The sequence below is a fragment of the Xenopus laevis genome, chromosome 1L (genome assembly GCF_017654675.1).
Source record: "Xenopus laevis strain J_2021 chromosome 1L, Xenopus_laevis_v10.1, whole genome shotgun sequence".
NCBI lineage: Eukaryota > Metazoa > Chordata > Amphibia > Anura > Pipidae > Xenopus > Xenopus laevis.
In genome coordinates this window covers 108,233,101-108,254,099 of record NC_054371.1, presented here as the reverse complement: position 1 = coordinate 108,254,099, position 20,999 = coordinate 108,233,101, and the positions used below count along the sequence as shown (strand labels likewise).

General features: G+C 38.1%; 2 protein-coding genes across 3 annotated transcripts; one reads left to right on the top strand and one right to left on the bottom strand.

The window, feature by feature from the left end:
• Positions 1-754: 754 nt before the first annotated feature.
• On the top strand, positions 755-7,882 carry ndufs7.L (NADH:ubiquinone oxidoreductase core subunit S7 L homeolog). Of its 2 annotated transcripts, none has more exon segments than NM_001093805.2 (8): positions 755-791; positions 3,344-3,380; positions 3,492-3,560; positions 4,162-4,279; positions 4,829-5,008; positions 5,999-6,045; positions 6,303-6,391; positions 7,667-7,861. In NM_001093805.2, coding segments are annotated over 8 exon segments (654 nt in total). In that variant the 5' UTR covers positions 755-775; the 3' UTR covers positions 7,765-7,861.
• A 1,531-nt stretch (positions 7,883-9,413) lies between these two features.
• Positions 9,414-18,228, bottom strand: gamt.L (guanidinoacetate N-methyltransferase L homeolog). Its single transcript, XM_018254799.2, has 6 exons — positions 17,906-18,228; positions 15,562-15,707; positions 15,266-15,329; positions 15,114-15,181; positions 11,920-12,030; positions 9,414-9,746 (listed from the first exon to the last, which is right to left on the bottom strand). The coding sequence occupies exons 1-6, from the start codon at positions 18,075-18,077 to the stop codon at positions 9,606-9,608; spliced, it is 702 nt and encodes a 233-aa protein (XP_018110288.1). The 5' UTR covers positions 18,078-18,228; the 3' UTR covers positions 9,414-9,605.
• Positions 18,229-20,999: the final 2,771 nt, after the last annotated feature.

The following is a 20,999-nucleotide window of genomic DNA, read 5'->3' as shown; positions in this document are numbered from 1 at the left end:
ATACCTCCCAACTGTCCCTTTTTCGTAGGGACAGTCCCTCTTTTGACAGCTCAACCCGCAGTCCCTCATTTGTATTGGAAAGTCCCTCTTTTCTCTGCACTGAACAGCCAGAAAAAGAAACAAAGTTTCTCACTTATTGGCTTTTAGCAGAGAGCCCAGAACAGCTAACAGGTGCAAATAAGATACTTTGTAACAATTTTGAGACACAAAAACACAGTTTAGATAAGGAGAAATATTTTCAAACTTTCATAACCTGCCAAATTTTGTAAAACAAACATGGTAATTAGGGGGTGTGGCCACAGAAAGGGGTGTGGTCAAAAAATTGCTGCGCTACGTGCGTAAAAAAAATTTTAGTCCCTCTTTTTACTTCCAAAATGTTGGGAGGTATGTTTTTAAACTCTATGTTATAAGGTATGTAGAAGATAAAATGCTGTAAAATAGAAGTTTCAAAGCAATGATGTTCTGAAACTTTTTAAAAGCCACTAATTTTACCAATGCTATGGACGCCACCACGTCCCTTTGTCCAGTTTGTGCTAAAAGAGTATTTGTATTTAGCCATTCTGTGTAAAGTAAACACAACGCACAACAGAACATAACGCAAAGTAGGTTTTTATTACTAGCAGCTTCCGGTGTTACAAAAAAAACTGGTTGTCCCTGTGCGTTTCTTGTGACACCGGAACACAAACACAGAGTTTATTTTTCCGGGGAATACTTTAACTGCTGGGTTTGGCAAGTGGATGCGCCGGAAGTTCTCAGGGGGCGTTCGAAAGCCAATATGGCGGCACTGACAGGTAGAAGGGTCATTGGATTGCTTGTGCTTCCTATTAACGCGGAGGCTATAGGAGACATTTTTGACCGGCATATAGATGTTCTTTGCATGCCCTGCTGTCACCTGTGGTATCTTTTTGATATGACCAACTGGAACGCAACTATGTTTATCTAGGGACATGTATTATATCGTTATTTTTATTATTATTAAGTATTGTTTAACTTTGTGTTTTGTATTTATTGTCCCTTAAGATACTGGGTTTGCGAGAGTCGCCACTTGAACCCAATTAATAATGGTCAGATGTGCCTTTTGTTTGTTTATAACCTGGAAAATACAGGTTGAACTGGCCGCATTTTTTTGGGGGGGGGGGTTGAATTGCTGACCATGAGCATGGTAACATTTGTTTGAGTTTGCTAAACGTAATTTGCTGAAAATATTGGTGTTTCAGTAATGTCAACAGTTGCATTACTGTAAGTGTAGTGCTGTATATTAGAAGGGAAACTTCCCAGCATATGCTGTACAATATTATTATACAACAGTGATTTTTTTTCCAATATTATTTATTGTTTCAGTACACCCGGCTAATGCTAGTCAGTGAATGTACTGTGTTTTTATGTTCCTTGACCTCTTATCTTAATTACAGTTACATAAACTGAACTTGAAAAATTCGAGCTATACAAGAATTTCTCTGATTACCCACAGTTCTACTTTAAAATATTACCAGTTATGGGTTTGCCAATGGCATTCTTTCTACCTATTCTGTTCCAAAATTAGCAGGAAGTCAAATTAATTTTATATAGTTGATATTTGGAATATACCAGATTGATGATGAAGTGGCAGGGTAGTCAAACTGCTTGGAATCTATGCATATTTTTGCTAAAAATTATAACACAAATAGATTTTGATAGCAATTGAGAACACAAGATATCTTTCATGACTCTGGAAAATAAAAGTATCCATTTGAGTTTGTAAAAATTTAAATCCATCCCTTGAACCTAGTTGTACCTATTTCTTAAAAAATTTATTAGTTTTACTCCTCTGTTATTTTTGGGAGGGTTTATAGAAGAAAAACATGAGCATATGCTTGTTAGTTGTCACCTGTTCTCTAATGAAATGCCCAATAATTCATAAACACATCTAGATGAAGTAGTTTCTGGCACAGGGCTGTGTAACAATTAAGTTCTTTATGATTAGTGTTATACATACGTAATAGGGTTGAGCAGCAATGAGGTCACTTTGAATTTTAACTTTTGTCACTTTTGTAAGTGATTGTTCTCTGACCATAATAGACATTGTAAAGAAGGACCAATGTACAACTCTATTGCTCTTTTTTAGCAATATTTGTGTGGCGACAGTATTCCTTTAAATCTTTTTCCTTTTTTTAAATTAAAATCAAACAAAAAAACTTTATAGATAAATATACATTTCTTTAAATTCCACTTTTGTAAAATAAATATCAAACTTTATTTCTTAAAACATTATGCCTGTTGTATGTGCTGTTGAATTAAACTGCATTACCTTCAGTCAAAAATGTTTAAGTGGCTATATGCTTTTAATACTTTTATGGTTAGTGCCACCGTTTTATAAAAAAAACATTTGCCTGTGACACTCAAGTTTTGAATTCCATCTACTCCTCTCTGGATGAGCAGGGCAGTACCCAGGGGAAAAAATAAAATTATATATATAGGAAGACGGCCTCAGTTGGAGCGCTGAAACGTTGAGCAAGAATAAACTTTCACTTGGCTTTTGAGACACGAAGTCCTTGAAATGCGGTTTGTTTGTTTTCTGCTATACTAATGTGTTGACCGGCACCCAGGCATGTGAGGACAGTTTAGAGTGCACCAGTTGTATGGGATTTATATATATATATATATATATATATATATATATATATATATATATATATATATATATATATATATATATATAAAACACACTTTTGAGAAAGGCTAGAGGGCTACCCGAAACGTTAGCAGTTTTTTGCTGAATAAACACCATTTTTTCTCCTTGGATAAGACCTGTGAGTGCATGCCTTATTTAGGACAGTTATGTTATTGCATTTTGCACCCTTAACCTTTATACATGAGATAGAGATATATATATATATATAATGCATAAAGTACACAAAAATACCTGGGTGCTCTGGTTGAATAATAGATAGACGTTGCATGTGGTACCGGCACTCACGGGTTTGCATGAAAAAAAATCAAATGTTCGATATAGTAGAATAAGGTTTATTGAATCTGACGTTTCGGTTCTGCCCTTGAGAAAGGTTCCTGTGGGGAACCGAAACGTCGGATTCAATAAACCTTATTCTCTTATTTCACTATATCGAACGTTTGATTTTTTTCATGTAAACCCTGTGAGTGCCAGTACCACGTGCAACATACATATATATATATATATATATATATATATATATATATATATATATATATATATATATATATATATATATATATATATATATATATATATATATATATATATAATTTCCATTAGTTAAAAAAGGCATGTCATTTTTAGCATGGGAACAATTGCATTGTAGTTCAATCCAACTATATCTTTTTACAGCTTCATGGCTGTCTCGGCTCTGTGCTCCTACATTTCGGTGAGTGTTCTCTTAACAGTGGCTTTCTTGTTAGCTTGCATGCTTTCTATCACTTTTCTTTTCAATGTATTGTCTTTATTTGCTTATTCTAATTGTCTCTTCTTTTTTTAGACCAGCCTCTCTGGCTGCCATACACACAAGGACCTGGAACCCACCAACTCAAACTGAAAATGCCACCAGGCAAGTTATATCACTTTATAGTGTGGTATATTGATGAAATGAAGCAATGTCCAACAACATTTATAGTGTCCATTTACCCTCCTTGTAACTACAGCAATTAGTTCAGTTAAAGCAGTGGTCCCCAACCAGTAGCTCGTGAGCAACATGTTGCTCTCCAACCCCTTGGATGTTGCTCCCAGTGGCCTCAAAGCAGGAGCTTATTTTTGAATTTTAGGCTTGGAGGCAAGTTTTGGTTGCATAAAATCTAAGTATACTGCTAAACAGAGCCTCAATGTAGGTTGATAATCCACATAGGGGCTACCTAATGGCCAATCGCAGCCCTTACTTGGCACCCAAGAACATTTTCATGGTAGTGTTGCTCCCCAACTCCTTTTACTTCTGAATGTTGCTCATGGGTTCAAAAGGTTGGGGATCCCTGAGTTAAAGGAAACTATACCTTTATAACATACTTAACCAATATCATAATTACATATTAGAGAATTTGGTAAAACATCACATATTTCTAAAAAGTGATAATGTTTATGAAAATGCTTTATCTATACCCATTTATTGTCCTGGTATGTATAATGTAACTTGTGTATTTGTTTCATTTATTTTTCAGCCTCCTACCAGTCAGACAGAATAGCAGTGCAGTTACTGCAAAAAAATCATCACTGCCGAGCAACAAAGGGGAGTTTGTTATCACAAAACTGGATGAGCTGGTGAACTGGGCACGCAGGGTAATGATCATGATCTTTCAGAAATTTGTACTTCATTATAATTCACACAGGTGCTTGGTTAAAGGAGTAAAAAATTCCTTTATACCACTTCATCTCCCAAGCCACACACCCATGCACGCTAATAGTTTAATGCAACCCCCACCTCATAAGAAAAGTCATTGTACCAGGGTTGGTGGCCACATCTTTGAATGCTTCACTTCCGCTCTCTGGTGTCCAAGAACACGCACAACCCTGCTGTGCTACTTAAATCATAATGTATGGGGATTTTAAAGGAGTTTTGTTCTCTGATAACAGTCTTTAAAAGGCTGTTCTGAAAATAATTATTTTTAGAACTGGAAGTCATAAAATCAACTACATTTAAAATGTCTATACCCATCCATACCCTCTACTCATTTGCACTCTTTCTAAATTTCCTTAACCATCCTCATGCATCCTCCTTATCCTATGATCTTTTAAATTTAGGTATTCGATCTTTGAGCAGATATTGCAAAATCTGATTGATGATCCTTTTACAGAATTGCCTGCTATTGGTTTCTTTTATATCCATAGAGCTCCCTGTGGCCCATGACTTTTGGATTGGCATGCTGTGCAGTAGAAATGATGCATATGGCTGCGCCTCGTTATGACATGGACAGGTTTGGGGTAGTTTTTCGAGCTAGTCCCAGGCAAGCAGATGTGATGATCGTGGCAGGAACCCTCACCAATAAGATGGCCCCAGCTCTTAGAAAGGTGAGGATAGTCCAAGTCTCTCAATTTTGTGGCAATAAAACTGACCATTATTATATTGTAAGCAATAAATGCTTATAGTATCGGCCCTTAATGTATGTTCCCATTATGGGGCTGACTTATCAAAAATCAAGTTGGGTTTTTTCTCAATTTGAGAAAAAACGCAGTAAAAAAAAAGTATGAATATACTCAAGAAAATTCTTTGTAACCTTGAATAGTCATTTAAGAATAAAACCAGGAAAAGTTGCCAGAAAAAAACTCAAGTAAAAGCGGGCGAGGTTGCATAGAAGTCAATGAAAATGTTCTCGGACAACTTTATTTATTTTCCCGGTTTATTAAAACATTTTTCAGCCTCATTGAAAATTAATGGGGCAATGAGATTCTCACTGGCATGCAACTTTTTTTCCCCACGAAAAAAATACTTGCGGGAATATTTTGTCACGTTTTTTCTTATATAAGCTAGTATTCGAGAAAACAAGTCGCACACGTTTTTTTTCAGTGTTGCTTTTTTTCTTTTTTTGACTCGGATTTTGATAAATCTACCCCTATATCTTCAATCGCATGTTGCTGCAGAATCTTATCAAATAAATCTAGAATTTTTGTAGTTAAAACTTCCTTGTTATTTTGGCCATGTCATGCAGCGGTATTTTTGTGTATATGTTTCTGTTTGAAATAACTATTCTGAAAAAAAAGTTTTTTCCTGCAGCTTATAAAATAGAAACATTAGCATCATGGAAGGTATGGATAAAATGTAGAAAGCTATCTACCAGAAATGTTGCTCATCAGACAAAATGTTCAGCATCATGTGACATTGCCTTTAAGTTTTTAGGGCAGGGATAATTAAGTAGTTCTGTTTGCAATGACTGCTACAAACTAACCCTCTTCCACACATCTTTATGTAGGTCTGTCACTCCTACTGCCTACACCACAACACTGTAGTTGGTGGTGGGCACCGGTAAAGAGACCTTAACTAATACAAACATTTTGCCCTAGGTTTATGATCAAATGCCAGAGCCACGGTATGTTGTGTCTATGGGAAGGTAAGTAACTACTCTGATTTTCTTTTTTTCCTACTAATTTAAACATCCTTCTATTTTTCAGATTTTTGTTGAATGTTGCCACCTTAATAGTTTATGCAACTTGTTAAAACACATCTGTGAGTTATTTGTACTTTGCAGTAACTGCTCTGAATTAGGGATATAATCATTTTACATAGCAACTATTTGTACATGACATACATTATGTAAAATGCACATTTATAAAGGGTAAATGGTTTTTATGTTTAATTGTTCCACAGCTGTGCTAATGGAGGAGGTTACTATCATTATTCTTATTCGGTGGTCCGAGGATGCGACCGCATTGTCCCAGTGGATATCTATGTCCCAGGTAATAAGTCAAAACAAATTGAGAGCATAGATTTTGGTATGACAGATTACATTGGAATATTCTTTTCTTGCAGTCCTATTCCAGTCTGTATTGCATTCCTTGTGGAATATTGCATTCTATCTCTGCAATCTTATTCAATTTACAACTAATAAATAAAATATGCCTTATTTATGGAAATTTAAGGCGTCCGTTATGTCACCAAATACCAGCCAATAAATAGGAATCCTTCCCATCCCCTATTTAAATACCATGAAGCCACCTTTATCAACCATTTAGTTATGCTTTACTAACCAGTTGGAACTGCCAACCCAACCATTTCGGGATGGGCTCCTTCCCAAGTCAGCTCTTGTGGAGGAGAGGTGAGGTTGAAGGAGAAGGACCTAATTTCCCTATGCTTAAGGTATAAATCCACCAATCAAGTTCTTATTATAAACAGATCAGCCCACAACAGTGGGGTGCACTTGTGTCAAGTTACCTTATGTAAGTCACAAAACTTGCATGTATTAGGGGCATAGATGTAGCATGTCATTTTCCGGTGAGCAAAGGGGGGAGCAGGCCCGGACTGGCAATCTGTGGGTTCTAGCAAATCCTAGAGGGGCTGCTATAAGGTGCCATTGAAAGTCAGTATTTAGCTAGTGGGGGCTGTTTGGGCCTCTGTGTTCCTGAAATGCCAGGACATATTTTAATTCTCAGTCCAGACTGGGGGGGGGGGGGGGTGCTGCTACATCTGTACATGGTCCCAAGAGTCGTTACACAGTCTTCCTGCACTGAAGATTTAGATTGCTTGGAATATAAAAATAATTTTGCAGAGGCGTGGTTTTATATACAGGTTGAAGACACTGGCATGGGGAGCTAAAAGAATAATAAATATAAATAATAGAAAAAGGATACAATTAAGGAAAGATTATTTTTCTTTATTAGAAAAAGATGAATCTAATAAGCAACCTTTGTTTAAACACTCATCTGTTTGTGGTTTGTAGTCTAAAATAGATTTAATATCTTTTTAGACTTAGGCTGCAATCTGCAATAGTCTTTCCCACTGGAAAGAGAGACCTAGTTGCAAAGCTCTAGCACAGCTCAGCCTATTGAAGTGATGTTATTTCTTTTGGGTTTTTTTGTTGCTTTTCAATGATTTTACAGCTCATTTTATTTATGTAATTTAACTCGGTCAGTTGAAGGATAAATCTCAGTAGGCTAAAATTAAAAAGCCACTTTGCTTTCTTTTAACCTAATCCTTCTGGATATATTAAGCCTCTATTATTCGTCTATTCACAGGCTGTCCTCCAACGGCAGAAGCGCTATTGTATGGAATTCTTCAGCTGCAGAAGAAGATTAAACGAGAGAAGAGATTACGAGTCTGGTATCGGAAGTAGAATAACAATAATTGTATTTATCAAACTGATGTTTTGTATAAACTCATATGCTCTAATGTAGCATTTTATGTAATAAACTTCTATTTGCCGTAAATTGGATCACAAACGTATAAACAGGCTTGTTGGCTTGCAGTGAGTTATTTTTTTCTGAGTATCTCTTGTGTTAGCACACCTGGAAACACTTATGTTCTTGTGATAAGAATACTGTCCATGTTAAAGGGCTCTTACACCCTGGTTTATTCCTGTGTTGAATCCTAAATCTACTTTCTGAGGCGCAGGCAAGCACTGAACACAGGTGGAATGCATTCCATCTGTATACATGTGGTTCTAGTACCCTTGCCCCATCCTTTAAGTGGTGGTGTTATGCTTAAAAAAATGGTGTTGGTCTTTCCCATAAAACCTACATAGGAGGATACAGCCTGAGAGATGCAGGCAAGAAATGCAACCAAGTAATTTATTTCCAGCCTATGAAAATATAACCTGGTGACATGGCATTTGTAACTTAAAAAAAAGCCCTGTTTTGGAAAATGTATGTACTTCCACAGAATACATTGCAAAGACCGGATGTAGCTGGGGAATGCATTGATTATTTTTTTATGCTTGTAGTGCATTTGGCCAGGTCAGTCACTTTTCATTATACTTTATTTAAGGCAGATTTATCAAAGTGTGAAATCAGAGCTCACCACAGAAAAACTCACCCACTTTCAATTCATTCCAATCATGGTATTTATAGGAGAAGGAAAGGTTAAAACTAAGTAAACCTTATCAGAAAGGTCCATCTAAATATACCAGTAAACCCTCAAAATAGTGCTGTTCTGAATCCTGTCAAAAGAAACACTGCGTTTCTTTCCTTCTATTGTGTACACATGGGCTTCTGTATCAGACTTCCTGCCTTCAGCTTAAACCTCCTTGCCCTGGGCATGAGCATGCTCAGTTTGCTCCTCTTCCCCCCTACCCCTTCTCTGCTGTAATCTGAGCCCAGAGCTATAAGTGAGCTGGGAGAGACTCCAGCAGCAAGTGATGTCACATCAAGCTAATACTGCAGCTGCTATCCTAAACAAACAGAGCTTCTACAGCTTTTTACTCAGGTATGGTAAAAAATTCAGAATAAATATACAGAATAAATATAGCATTCTAGCTTGCACTAATGCAGCTAATCTATTGGCAATAAAATGCCTCCGTAGCTTTCCTTCTCCTTTAAATAAGTGTACAGTATTTATAAATGGGTGAAAGATTTAAATGTTATATAATTCTATATCTAAAAATGTAATGGGGAAGACTTCCTAAATCCCACACTGTATGTACATATAAATAAGCCTTGGATGTCCATGCTCATTCTAATGAGCTCGATCTGTGCAAACAAATATTGGGTCTTACATCAAGCATTTATCAAGAAAAAACAAATCTATCCAACAATTTTTTTTCTAGACAATCTATTTATAAAACCCAATTTTTAAATATTGTAATGAAAGCAAATACAATGTGTTATGAACTAGCTGGACGGTTTGGGCATACCTAGTTTGTTATATTTTCACATACTTCACTAGCTATGCTTATGACTGATACCAAGCAGTGGTTTAGCCTCTTATAAGTAGATAACAGTGCTTTTAATATATAGCACATAAAAGAAAAAACAAAAATAACAGATGTTCCAAACATATGGCTTTATTGATCATTCACTGTAATTTGCTGGCAGAGTGCTTGCTGTATAAAACTAAAAATCACAACTCTTGCCCTCATGGTTTTACAGTCTCTCATACAGAAGAAGATCCAGTAATCATTTAGCAGATGGCCAGTGTGACCATTTTGGTTCCTGTTACAAATGTAGGTTCCACAGTTTCTCAGACTTTAATAATGGTTGGTGTGATCATCTTTTTGAAGGAGTAGTATCTACAATCCTCAGGGGGTACCAGGTCCATTACAGTAGTACTAATGTTCTCACACTTGAAACCAGCATCCACTAGTTGCGGAGTCTGAGTCTCCTGCAAAGAGAAACAATGTATATAAGTATGGTATCAAGAATATACTGTACATAGGTTCTCCAACATGTTATAGATGAAGCTTTCCTTATAACTAATATAACCATGTTATCACCATAATTTTAGCACACCATCAATTTCCTGCCTTTTTATCCAACTCTCCACACCATTAAGTACCTCGGACTTTGGTTAGACTACTGGACCCTTGAAGATGTAGCCAAGGGAGGCTTTTTGACATTGGTAAGAAGTATATCAAGTATACCCAGACATTACGTGTGTGGGGCATATCATCCACTAGCAAATCATTGAAATAAATCTGAATAATAGGCGGTTTGCAGAAAGGGGATTCAAGGGAGTTTTTTGAAGACCATTTGCTGCCATGATCTACTGGTCACCATCTCTATTGGTAGATCATGACTTTGTATCACAGGTAATAGAAGAGAGATGTATACCAGTGTGAATGGTTTGTGGTTGTTTAGTGACATTAAGGTGCTCTGTTGATCTTTTCTGAATGGAAACTTGTGTATTTTTAATTAAACAGCTTAATGCAAAAAAAATCAATTTAAAGATCTAGGGTTATGTATAATATTGTAATATTATAAATTGTAAAAACAATACTTTTTGTCTGTCATTTACAAGCATAAAGCTGGTCGTAAATGTGAAGATCTTCTCATTTAGCAAGGTCGCCAAACAAGTGGACCTATGTCCATCTTGATGTGGGCAATATTGGGCTAATCCGATCATTTGGCCCTCATATCAAGGCACACATGTGGTCCTCAATCTGACTGGAAAATTTACAAGACTACTGTATAGTACTACTCTAGGGCAAGCAAAAGAATAAAAAAAAAAGGCATTGAATCGAAAAACACCTTTATAAGAAACACCTTATATGTCGAAGGGAGTTTAGAGTTTTGGATTGAATTAGCGTTGCTTAATTCTACTTATAGGATGAATGCATCCAGTGGCATAACTAGATGTCACTAGGCCCCACAGCAAGTTCAATTTAGGCCCCCAAATATTTATACTATACTTATTTATACTATAATATAGTCCCAATTTCCATGTGGTAAATTATGTGGTGCTCTATCTGGAAGCTCTGTTGCATGGAACAGCTTCATTCAACAGTAGGAATTATGGAAAAATCAGATGGCACTCGTGTAGCAATTGTGCTGATATTTTCTGTGCTTTATGGAGATCTCCACACAACGTTTCGGGGGCTCCTCTCCCTTCCGTTGTGTGGAGATCTCAATAAAGCACTGAAAATATCAGCACAATTGCTTCGTGAGTCCCATCTGATTTTTCCAAATATTTATAAGTTGCCCTTTTCTACCAATATATTTTCAACCGATATATTAAATTTACTCATTAATTAGGGTCTCACTGGGCCCTCTACACTCCTGCCCCCCCCCCCCCGCAACTGCATGGTCTGCTTCCTTTGTAGTTACACCCCTTAGTGCATCTCTTTTTTTTGTCTTTGCTGCTTCTATTGACACATTTAGAAAAGGGAAGCCTGGAATTACCAGCTTGGATGTGGCATTAGTTCCAGGGTCCAGTTTTTGGCATCAATAGCTGTTACTAACTTGCTGTTCATGTTATAAATGCATGTGCATCAGAAGTAATGGCATCACCATAATGTCTGTGTGATTCACGAAACAAGCTAATTTGCACATGTATTACTGTGTCACTTTGAAAAGCTGAGATGGTTGCAATCTAGGACTGGAGGAGAGCATTGTGGGTAAAGTGTGTAAAAAAAAAAACAAAATGCCAATTTGCTGCCCAAATACAGTTGAACCCCATTATGTTGTTTTTCAGGGGACCAGAAAAAAAATGGTGTAAAATCCAGGAAAATGTTAAATCAGGGAAATGTATTATGCATAATATATAGGTGGGACCACAAAACAACAACGTAAAATGAGGGGAAACTTTAAATCAGGGGATGTAAAATTGAAGTGCCACTGTATTGCATTTTGCACTATTGGCTGCATTGGTAAACAAGTAGGGTTGCCACCTGGCCGGTATTTTACTGGCCTGAGCAGTAAAAATGATTGCTGATCCCAAAAGATAAATATATAGGAAGGCCAGTATTTTTTTCCAGAAAAGGTGGCAACCCTATAAACAAGGTATTATGTTTCGAGTATATGGAATCGTGTTATAGGATTTCACAGAAACTACATACCTGGAACATTTTTTCTATGTCATTGTATTTGGTCTTCAGTAGTTCACCCCAAGATGTCAAATTACAATAGGTAAGGACTCCACCAGGTTTAAGCAGCCGATAAGCGTGACCCTGCAGAAACATTGTGGTTTACTGATGCCAGGTTGACTCTAACCTCTGCAAATGATAAACCTCATTAAAAAGTTAATCATTTCTATTTAGACAAACTTGGTAAAATCATCTTGAGAAACACCAGTCTTACTTACTTTTTAAGACTTATGTTGAAATAGCACAAAATAATTGATTTTTTTTTCAGTTGATCTCTGTTTTATTCTTGTTTTGTGTAATTTTTAAAAATGAGTTTGTTTACATATTCTGATTTACTAAACTGTAGCAGCTGCTTACACTTCAGCCCCTATACAGCTACTGTTGCAAATGATACATTAGTTGCATGGATTCTTATGCTGCTGTGAAATGTAACAAATAAAGTATCATTTTATTAGTTTAGATCAGGGGTCAGCAAACTTTACTATCAAAAGAGCCATTTTGCCCCTTCTTCCACTAAAGAAAAATAGTCTGGAACCGCAAAACATACAACACAGCTTATAAACTTTTAAAAGTTTTAACCTTTTTTTAATTTTAACTGTTACAACAACAGAATACAACAAACAGAAGTGCAGTGTGTATGTGTAGGCCTACTTTGAAATAAATTAAACACTGAATAGCCCTATTAAATGATAGTGTTCTTATCTGTTTAATGTGACTTCTGCTGATCTTCCCTCTCGTCTTGAGTGTGTGACCACGGTAAGGACCATGATGAATCATCTTGCTGCGGCTCGGTCTTGCCTGTCACTGCTGGGATGTCTATGCAGCCCTCACATCTGCTGGCGGCTTCCGCAAGACTGAGCCGCAGCAAGCAGGATGAAGAGCCGCATGAGGCTCTGGAGCCGCGGGTTGCCTACCCTTGGTTTAGAAAGTCAGCAAGTCAGTTTACAGAGCTTGAATGAGATGGAAGAAACGGCATTAATCTATTTTTTAACCAACATTTTACAAAAGCAATGAAGAATAGAGATGTCGCGAACTGTTCGCCGGCGAACTTGTTCGCGCGAACATCGGGTGTTCGCGCTCGCCGGAAGTTCGCGAACGTCGCGCGACGTTCGCCATTTTGGGTTCGCCATTGTTGGCGCTTTTTTTTGCCCTCTCACCCCAGACCAGCAGGTACATGGCAGCCAATCAGGAAGCTCTCCCCTGGACCACTCCCCTTCCCTATAAAAACCGAAGCCCTGCAGCGTTTTTTCACTCTGCCTGTGTGTGCTGAAGAGATAGTGTAGGGAGAGAGCTGCTGCCTGTTAGTGATTTCAGGGACAGTTGAAAGTTTGCTGGCTAGTAATCGTTTTGATACTGCTCTGTTATTGGAGGGACAGAAGTCTGCAGGGGTTTGAGGGACATTTTAGCTTAGGTAGCTTTGCTGGCTAGTAATCTACCTTCTACTGCAGTGCTCTGTATGTAGCTGCAGTGGGCAGCTGTCCTGCTTCTGATCTCATCTGCTGACTGCTGCAATAACAGTAGTCCTTGTAAGGACTGCTTTTATTTATTTTTTTGTTGTTTTACTACTACTACTACTACTACTACTATAAGAGCCCAGTGCTATTAGTCTAGCAGTGTTGGGGAGTGGGACTGGTGTGCTAATCTGCTGCTCCTAGTAGTTCAGCAGCACCAACTTTAATTTTTTTTTTTAATATTCATTTTTTTTTTATTTTACTTTTTTTTATTTTACTACCGCTGTAGTAGTGTATAAGTTGACCTTTTAGGCATTATTTGCCCTGTAGGCATTATTTGCACACTGTTTTCTTCAACCCGCCATCTAGCTGTGTGACCTTGTTCACATTCTGTCTAAATATCCATAATATTACCGTCTCCAGAAAAAACACCGGAGTGACTTTTTTTCAAGCAGCATTCATATATTTTACGTAATCCGTATCCACCGCTGTAGTAGTGTATACGTTGACCTTGTAGGCATTATTTGCACACTGTTTTCTTCAACCCGCCATCTAGCTGTGTGAGCTTGTTCACATTTTGTCTAAATATTGATAATATTATCGTCTCTAGAAAAACCACTTGAGTTACTTTTTTTCAAGCAGCATTCATATATTTTACGTAATCCGTATCCACCGCTGTAGTAGTGTATACGTTGACCTTGTAGGCATTATTTGCACAGTTTTTTTGGCCGCAGCCACTGAAGCACAGAGGCCAGAAAAAATATGCCATATAAATGCTGAAAATAGTCATTTTTTGCCATACGTTGACTCAACGTATATGGCAAAAAATGACTATTTTCAGCATTTATATGGCATATTTTTTCTGGCAACTGTGCTTCAGTGGCTGCGACCAAAAAAACTGGGCAAACAATGCCTACAAGGTCAACGTATGGCAAAAAATGACTATTTTCAGCATTTATATGGCATATTTTTTCTGGCAACTGTGCTTCAGTGGCTGCAACCAAAAAAACTGGGCAAACAATGTCTACAAGGTCAACGTATGGCGAAAAATTACTATTTTCAGCATTTATATGGCATATTTTTTATGGCAACTGTGCTTCAGTGGCTGCGTCCAAAAAAACTGGGCAAACAATGCCTACAAGGTCAACGTATGGCAGTTGTTTAAAGAGAACAGTAGATTACTAGCCAGCAAAGCTACCTAAGCTAAAATGTCCCTCAAATCCCTGCAGACTTCTGTCCCTCCAATACAGAGCAGTATCAAGCAGATTACTAGCCAGCAAACTTACTATCATCTGTCCCTGAAATCACTAACAGCTCTCCCCCTACACTATCTCTTCCAAGCACACACAGGCAGATTTTTCAGATACATTTTTGCCCTTGATCCCCCTCTGGCATGCCACTGTCCAGGTCGTTGCACCCTTTAAACAACTTTAAAATCATTTTTCTGGCCAGAAATGTCTTTTCTAGATGTTAAAGTTCGCCTTCCCATTGAAGTCTATGGGGTTCGCGAACCGTTCGCGAACCGCTCGCGTTTTTGCGCAAGTTCGCGAATATGTTCGCGAACTTTTTTTCCGACGTTCGCTACATCCCTAATGAAGAATAGAAAATACTGATGAGAAAAGGCTACCTACTACTTTAAACTAACACAACTCCACAGTTTCAAATAAAATAGTAGCTCATGGTGTTGTCTGTGTTCCAAAAATTCACCCATATTACCTTGATGAAGTTGAACTGGTGTGTGTGCCATGTTTCTTCAGAGAGAGGGTATGTGTCATAAAGGATCCCTGCAGGGTTAGAGAAAAGAGTCAGGTAGTCACAGAGGCATTTTAACTGTGGCAAATATGTTACAACGTTTTTGTACTGCTTACCATCAAAGTGTCCATCGGGCAATGTTGGCACTACATCCTCCCACAGCCCTTTTAATGGCACAATCTGAAAAGGTAAAGATTGAAAATCTCCATTAGAATATTCTCAATATTTATGATCATGAGTATAAGTAACAATAAATACAATATCAGTAACAATAAGAGTTACAATAAGAGTGCTGCAGTATTCTACCACTGTTGAGTGTTGGATAGCTTACAAAAAGCACAGTTTATTTACAAGTTATTGCAAACATTATTTGGGCTCCTGTTCCTTTAAAAAACAGTAATATACCAGTCACCTTATGTGGTTGCTTTGTGGCCCACTCCTGAAGCCGCTTGAATACACCATCATTGCATTCAATTATCCAATGTTCCTCAATGTTGCACTGTTCCAACTTAGTGGCTGCAATTGCCATGCCGAAACCTATCTCCAGCACACGGCCACCTAAAAATAAAAGTTGGCATGGCTTAAAAAATGTAAAAGGAAATAACTGGAAATTATTTATTAAAATTACAGCTAGAAGCATATGCATCTCCATATAGGTACTGCATCTTTTACTTAATTTTACCCACATTATTATGAATGGGGAATGATCCAAGCAACCTGGAAGCCAACTATTAAACATTTGCTAACCTATTCTAACAGTAACTAAAGGCGACCAAGTCGGCAGCTTATTGGCCCGTGTATGGAGCCCCCCCGACGGGCTCCCCAGATCGAGATCTGGCCGAAATTCTCGATCAGATGGGACTAAAAAATCCCGTTGGATCGTGGCTGCATCTGTTCGTTGATACAGTCCCCAGATCCGACCGTTAGGCATCGTTAGGATCCGATCATTGGGCCCTAGGGCCCACAAGCGGATCAGCCCGATATTGCCCACCTCAAGGGCATATCGGGGAGAGAGACATCGCCAAACGAGCGGATCTCTCCGTGTATGGCCACCTTTACTATCTCTATACAATGCTTTACCATCCGATTACAATAAGATTAGAATTATTTTCAGGATTGTAATAAATCACACATTGATCAGTACTGGAGTGGCGGCAGGCAGATTGCTCTTTTCATAAACAATTATTCACAAAGCCTAATGGGGTTGTTCACCTTTCAATTAAACTTTTAATATGATGTAGAGATTGATATTCTCAGACAATTCACAATTTTAACCACCCCTTTAAAGAAAGAAATCAAAACAGTGCAAATCCACTAATCATATAAAAATACTTGTCATATATAGAAACCTGTCTTATTCAGGACAGGTTTCTGCACTAAAAATGCATTTTCAAGGTGCGCTGCCTTGATACCATTAACCTGTGTGCACTCATCACAATAAATTTTGCTTTAAAATCACAATAAATTTTGTTTAAAAATACAAACCACCCACAGTACACAGTTTTAAAAAGTGAGCAGAAAAAAAATATAGTAGATAACAGATATCCTGTGTAGAATACAATAAATTTGTTTTTTTACCACAGTAAGATAAAAAGGGTTTAATGGGATTAATCATTGAGGGTGGATGCATCTAATTAAGGGGTTAAGCCATGAAGGAAAAATAAAAAGGATTATTCAGCACTTTACAATAAAAAAAATCTGGGAAGTAAGGGTATGTATATAGCACCATGGCACTGTACATAATACATGAAACCACCTCAAATATTACCTATTCATCAGTATTTATAAAAAAAAAAAAGAAAAAGTGAACTGAATGCCCCGTCTACAGTAAAATGCTTAAGATTTCAGCCTAAGAAGATAAGGTTGCCTAGAATGTCACTGGGACTAACTTATCTTTAGAACTGCAAACTACCTCATTGCCCTCTAACTAACAGCAATGTACTCTGCAACGGTACAAAGAACAAGAAGGAAGGGAACGTGAGAAACAAGCTCTGATCGAAGTATTAACCCTGGTGGCATTACAAAGAGACCTTATACATGCTGAATCCATGCAGTGAAGGAAATATTTTAAGGAACTATAAAGAGCTTCGAAATAGGGCTAGGGCCCCCACCCCCCCTGCTTGCAGCACACAGCTGTTACTAAATGTGACAACTCCCTGCCATTCTAAGACATACAAATTCCAGCTCCTACCAATGCTGCATGCTCGTTTCCCCAAGAAAACCTTAAAGCAAAAAACAGAGCACGCCTGCTATATAACAACTTTACAGGGCAACATTTTTAAAATTTGCAAAAAGAAAGTATTACTTGTGGAAAGACATTCACTGCTGAACTCATTCACCCACAGTATCTATTCTCCCAAACCCCCCCTAAATCACTACCCAACTTGTGCCACTTGCCTTAAAGCAATAGTGATCCTAACCAGAAGTCTAGTAGACGATTTCTGATTTTAACTATACCTGTACCAATTTTCTGGATAAATGGAAAATCCAAACTGTTCCCAAAGCCCCATGAATGATTTACTAGCTGTAATACTATATATAACAAATGCACCTCTGTCCCTCTCTCTCTGTATATACGGTAGATAAATTATGTTAATGGTCAGGTCAGCCTATGAATTTCACTTTCTTTTATGCAGATCTTTATTGTACCCTCTGTGCGTTTTTATTTAGCACTTCCCAGTTTGTGAAGGTTTGTTTGTTTAGAGTAATAGGAGAGCCAGATAGTACCATATGGTATGTTTTAAATCCATACATACCCTTGCTGGCCGCTACCGTCGCCAGGCTGTGCATGTATGGGGTCTCCCACCTCTCCATCACCGGTTTGCCCAGGATCTCCAGGTGAGTGTCAGTCTCATCGTACCCCGCAGTCGCATTGTGCCAGGAAGACTGACAGCTCTCACCCTCCAGGAAGATCTTTTCGGAAGACATTGATTCAGTAGCACAGAAGAGAGAGAGAGAGAGGAACGTGCTCCCACTGGAATAATATAGGCTTCGGGGCTGGGGGTGGAGACAAGAATCAGGGAATGAATGGGGAGTCCGTCTGGGACGTGTCTAGAGAAAAGTTCACTAAATGAAGGGGGCGTGGCCTTTTCTGTCAAATGTGTGGCTGCTACTAAATAGAGAAAGTATGAGGAGGGGTAAAAGGGCAAGGGAATAGATTGCCACAGATTTACGAGTGGCTGTCAAAGTATTAAAGAGCTGTTAAAGGGGCAGTAGTTCAAAACCGGTGCTGGGGCCTTTGTGTATTAATTATAAAAACAAGTAGGTTTTTTTTTTTTTTTTGAGCTAAACAGGGAAACTGAGGCTACTCCATGTTTGGTTCTTGTGAGGAAGATAATTCTATTCCCAGTCCTTAATCTTTTTTTTAAATTAAGAAGTAATTTTATAAGTACTAATGGATTATTGTTTTGCTTCCAACTCTCTTGCCTTCTGTATGTGGTGCTCCTAGGCCAGAAAAGAAAAACTTACACTCGCACACCCTGGCCGTCCAAAATCAAACGAATCCCAGGTGCTCGATGATAGAGGAATTGGGCAACCTCAAAAACAGCGTAGACACAGAACACACCGGCACAACATGGGTAATTCTAGCAGGTTTACGAGCAAGGTTAAACCTGCTAGAATTACCCATGTTGTGCCGGTGTGTTCTGTGTCTGTGCTCCTAGGCCAGTCCATGTCTGGCCATTCTGCTCCCCCCCCTTGAGTCTGCACACACACAAAGGGGCACATTTACTAAGCTCGAGTGAGGGATTCGAAGCAAAAAAAAATGTTGAATTTCAAAGTATTTTTTTGAGTACTTCGACCATCGAATAGGCTACTACGACCTTCGACTTCAATTCGAGCGATTCGAAGTAAAAATCATTTGATTATTCAACCATTCGATAGGCGAAGTACTGTCTCTTTAAAAAAAACTTCGACTACATAGTTCGGCAGTTTAAACCTACCCAGGTACAATGTTAGCCTATGGGGACCTTCCCCATCAGTTTTTCTAAAATCCTTTGAATCGTTCAATCGAACGATTTTTACTTCAATCGATCAAACGTTTTATTAACCCTCGATATTCGACCCTTTGTAAATGTGCCCCTCAGTGTGGGACTGGGACACCAGGGGCCAACTCAAAAACCTTAGCCCAGGTCCCACTCTAAGTACTATTATTCTTCCTCTCCTCACTCAACCTCTATTATTCTAGTCTCTTTTCTTTACATACTATAATCAATTATTCCAACTATTTAGCCTTTTTTCTCATAGGAATAGGGAATGGCCATGAAATAGGCCAAATGTTTAGCAGCACGAGGGCCCAAACCTCCCTCATGCACTCAGTATGTGTAGCAGTAAGGGAGTAGATGCAGCTGGGCTGCATGCTGCCCCTAAAATTGTGCCGCCATAGGCCCAGACCTTTGTGGCCTTCCCACAATTTCGGGCCGGCCCTGCCCCTACCTTTTCTCCTGGGATACGAGAGGCAAAGAAATCTGTATAAATGAGCCCCTCCGCTTACCTAATCGCTGCCTGTGTTGTGTTTACAGATAAGTAGAGTTCATCAGTTCATCCATAAAATATGCGGTTGCGGTATAAATGCTGGGTATTATTAGTGCTAAAAAATGTAATAAATATTATATTATATAGTTCAATATAAGCGCACTCATAGTTATTTTAAAATGAACATTACATTAAATCATTCCAGTATCAACCTTTCGGCTCATGTCTAGAGCCTCAAAATGGTTTTGGGCAGGAGCCAAAATGTCAATGCTGGCATGATCAACTAATCATTCGTCTGTGCAGTCCCCAAACCCCTCCTAAACAACAAGCAAAGATAGCCTTGCTCCCCTTGAGTACAAGACAAAATAAGTGTTGCAGTGAGCTTTTGGAGACATAAACACTTTATCACATTTACACATTTATTTTAATCCTGTTCAGATCATCAAACTAATTTGATAGATATTGAAGATTAATATGTTTGATGACGTTCCTAAAACAAATATACTTTATGCATATCCATGATGAATATTGGAACATAATAAGAAATATTGTGACATAAGCACTTTTTCTTTATCACATAACTGCTTCACTGATCTAAGTATTTTTGAGATCTGTACTTTGCTCTTGGGCACTGCTTTTGTGCTGACTGATGATGAAGTATTATCATGCTTCAGGTTTAAAGGACAAAGTAAGCCTATTTATGTTTTATTACCGTTTTACTAATGAAGGTGAATTTTAAGCTGTGAGTCTAACTTCTCCCAAGGGACAAAACTGTTACAAATGTATTTTAAGTATCTATTCTGGGGTCTCTGCCAAGAGCCAATTAAGTTAGAAACAGTGTATCTTTTTTAGCTGTTCAGTGCAGAGAAAACTTTCCAGTACAAACGGACTGCAGGTTCAGCTGTCAAAAGAGGGACTGTCCCGCTCAAATAATTTTCAAGGCCTTATCAAAATTGGTGCAAAGCAAAAGGATCTAAACGTAATTTAATAATATATTTTATCTAATGTGTTTTTGTCGATATTAAATATATTTTACACTGGTGAAATATTCATAAAAAGGTGAAAACCACAGGTGAGGGTAGACACTATAGGGGTTGCAGACGTGACATCAGGTTCCTACATCCTGAGGGGTAGCCGGGGCTCAGACTCCATATTTCATTGGTGCCTGAGAAGAGGGAATTAACAGTCAAGACAGTAGACTCAGGATGATATTCCAACATTAGCACCCAGTTATATCTAAAATTTCAATTTAGTGTATAACAAAATTAGAATATAATTATGCCACTGTCTGACAGGTGTGTTATGCAAAATCTGACTACACACAGGTGGAGACCATGGTAGGCCAATTGTTCTCACATAATCTAAATAATATACATG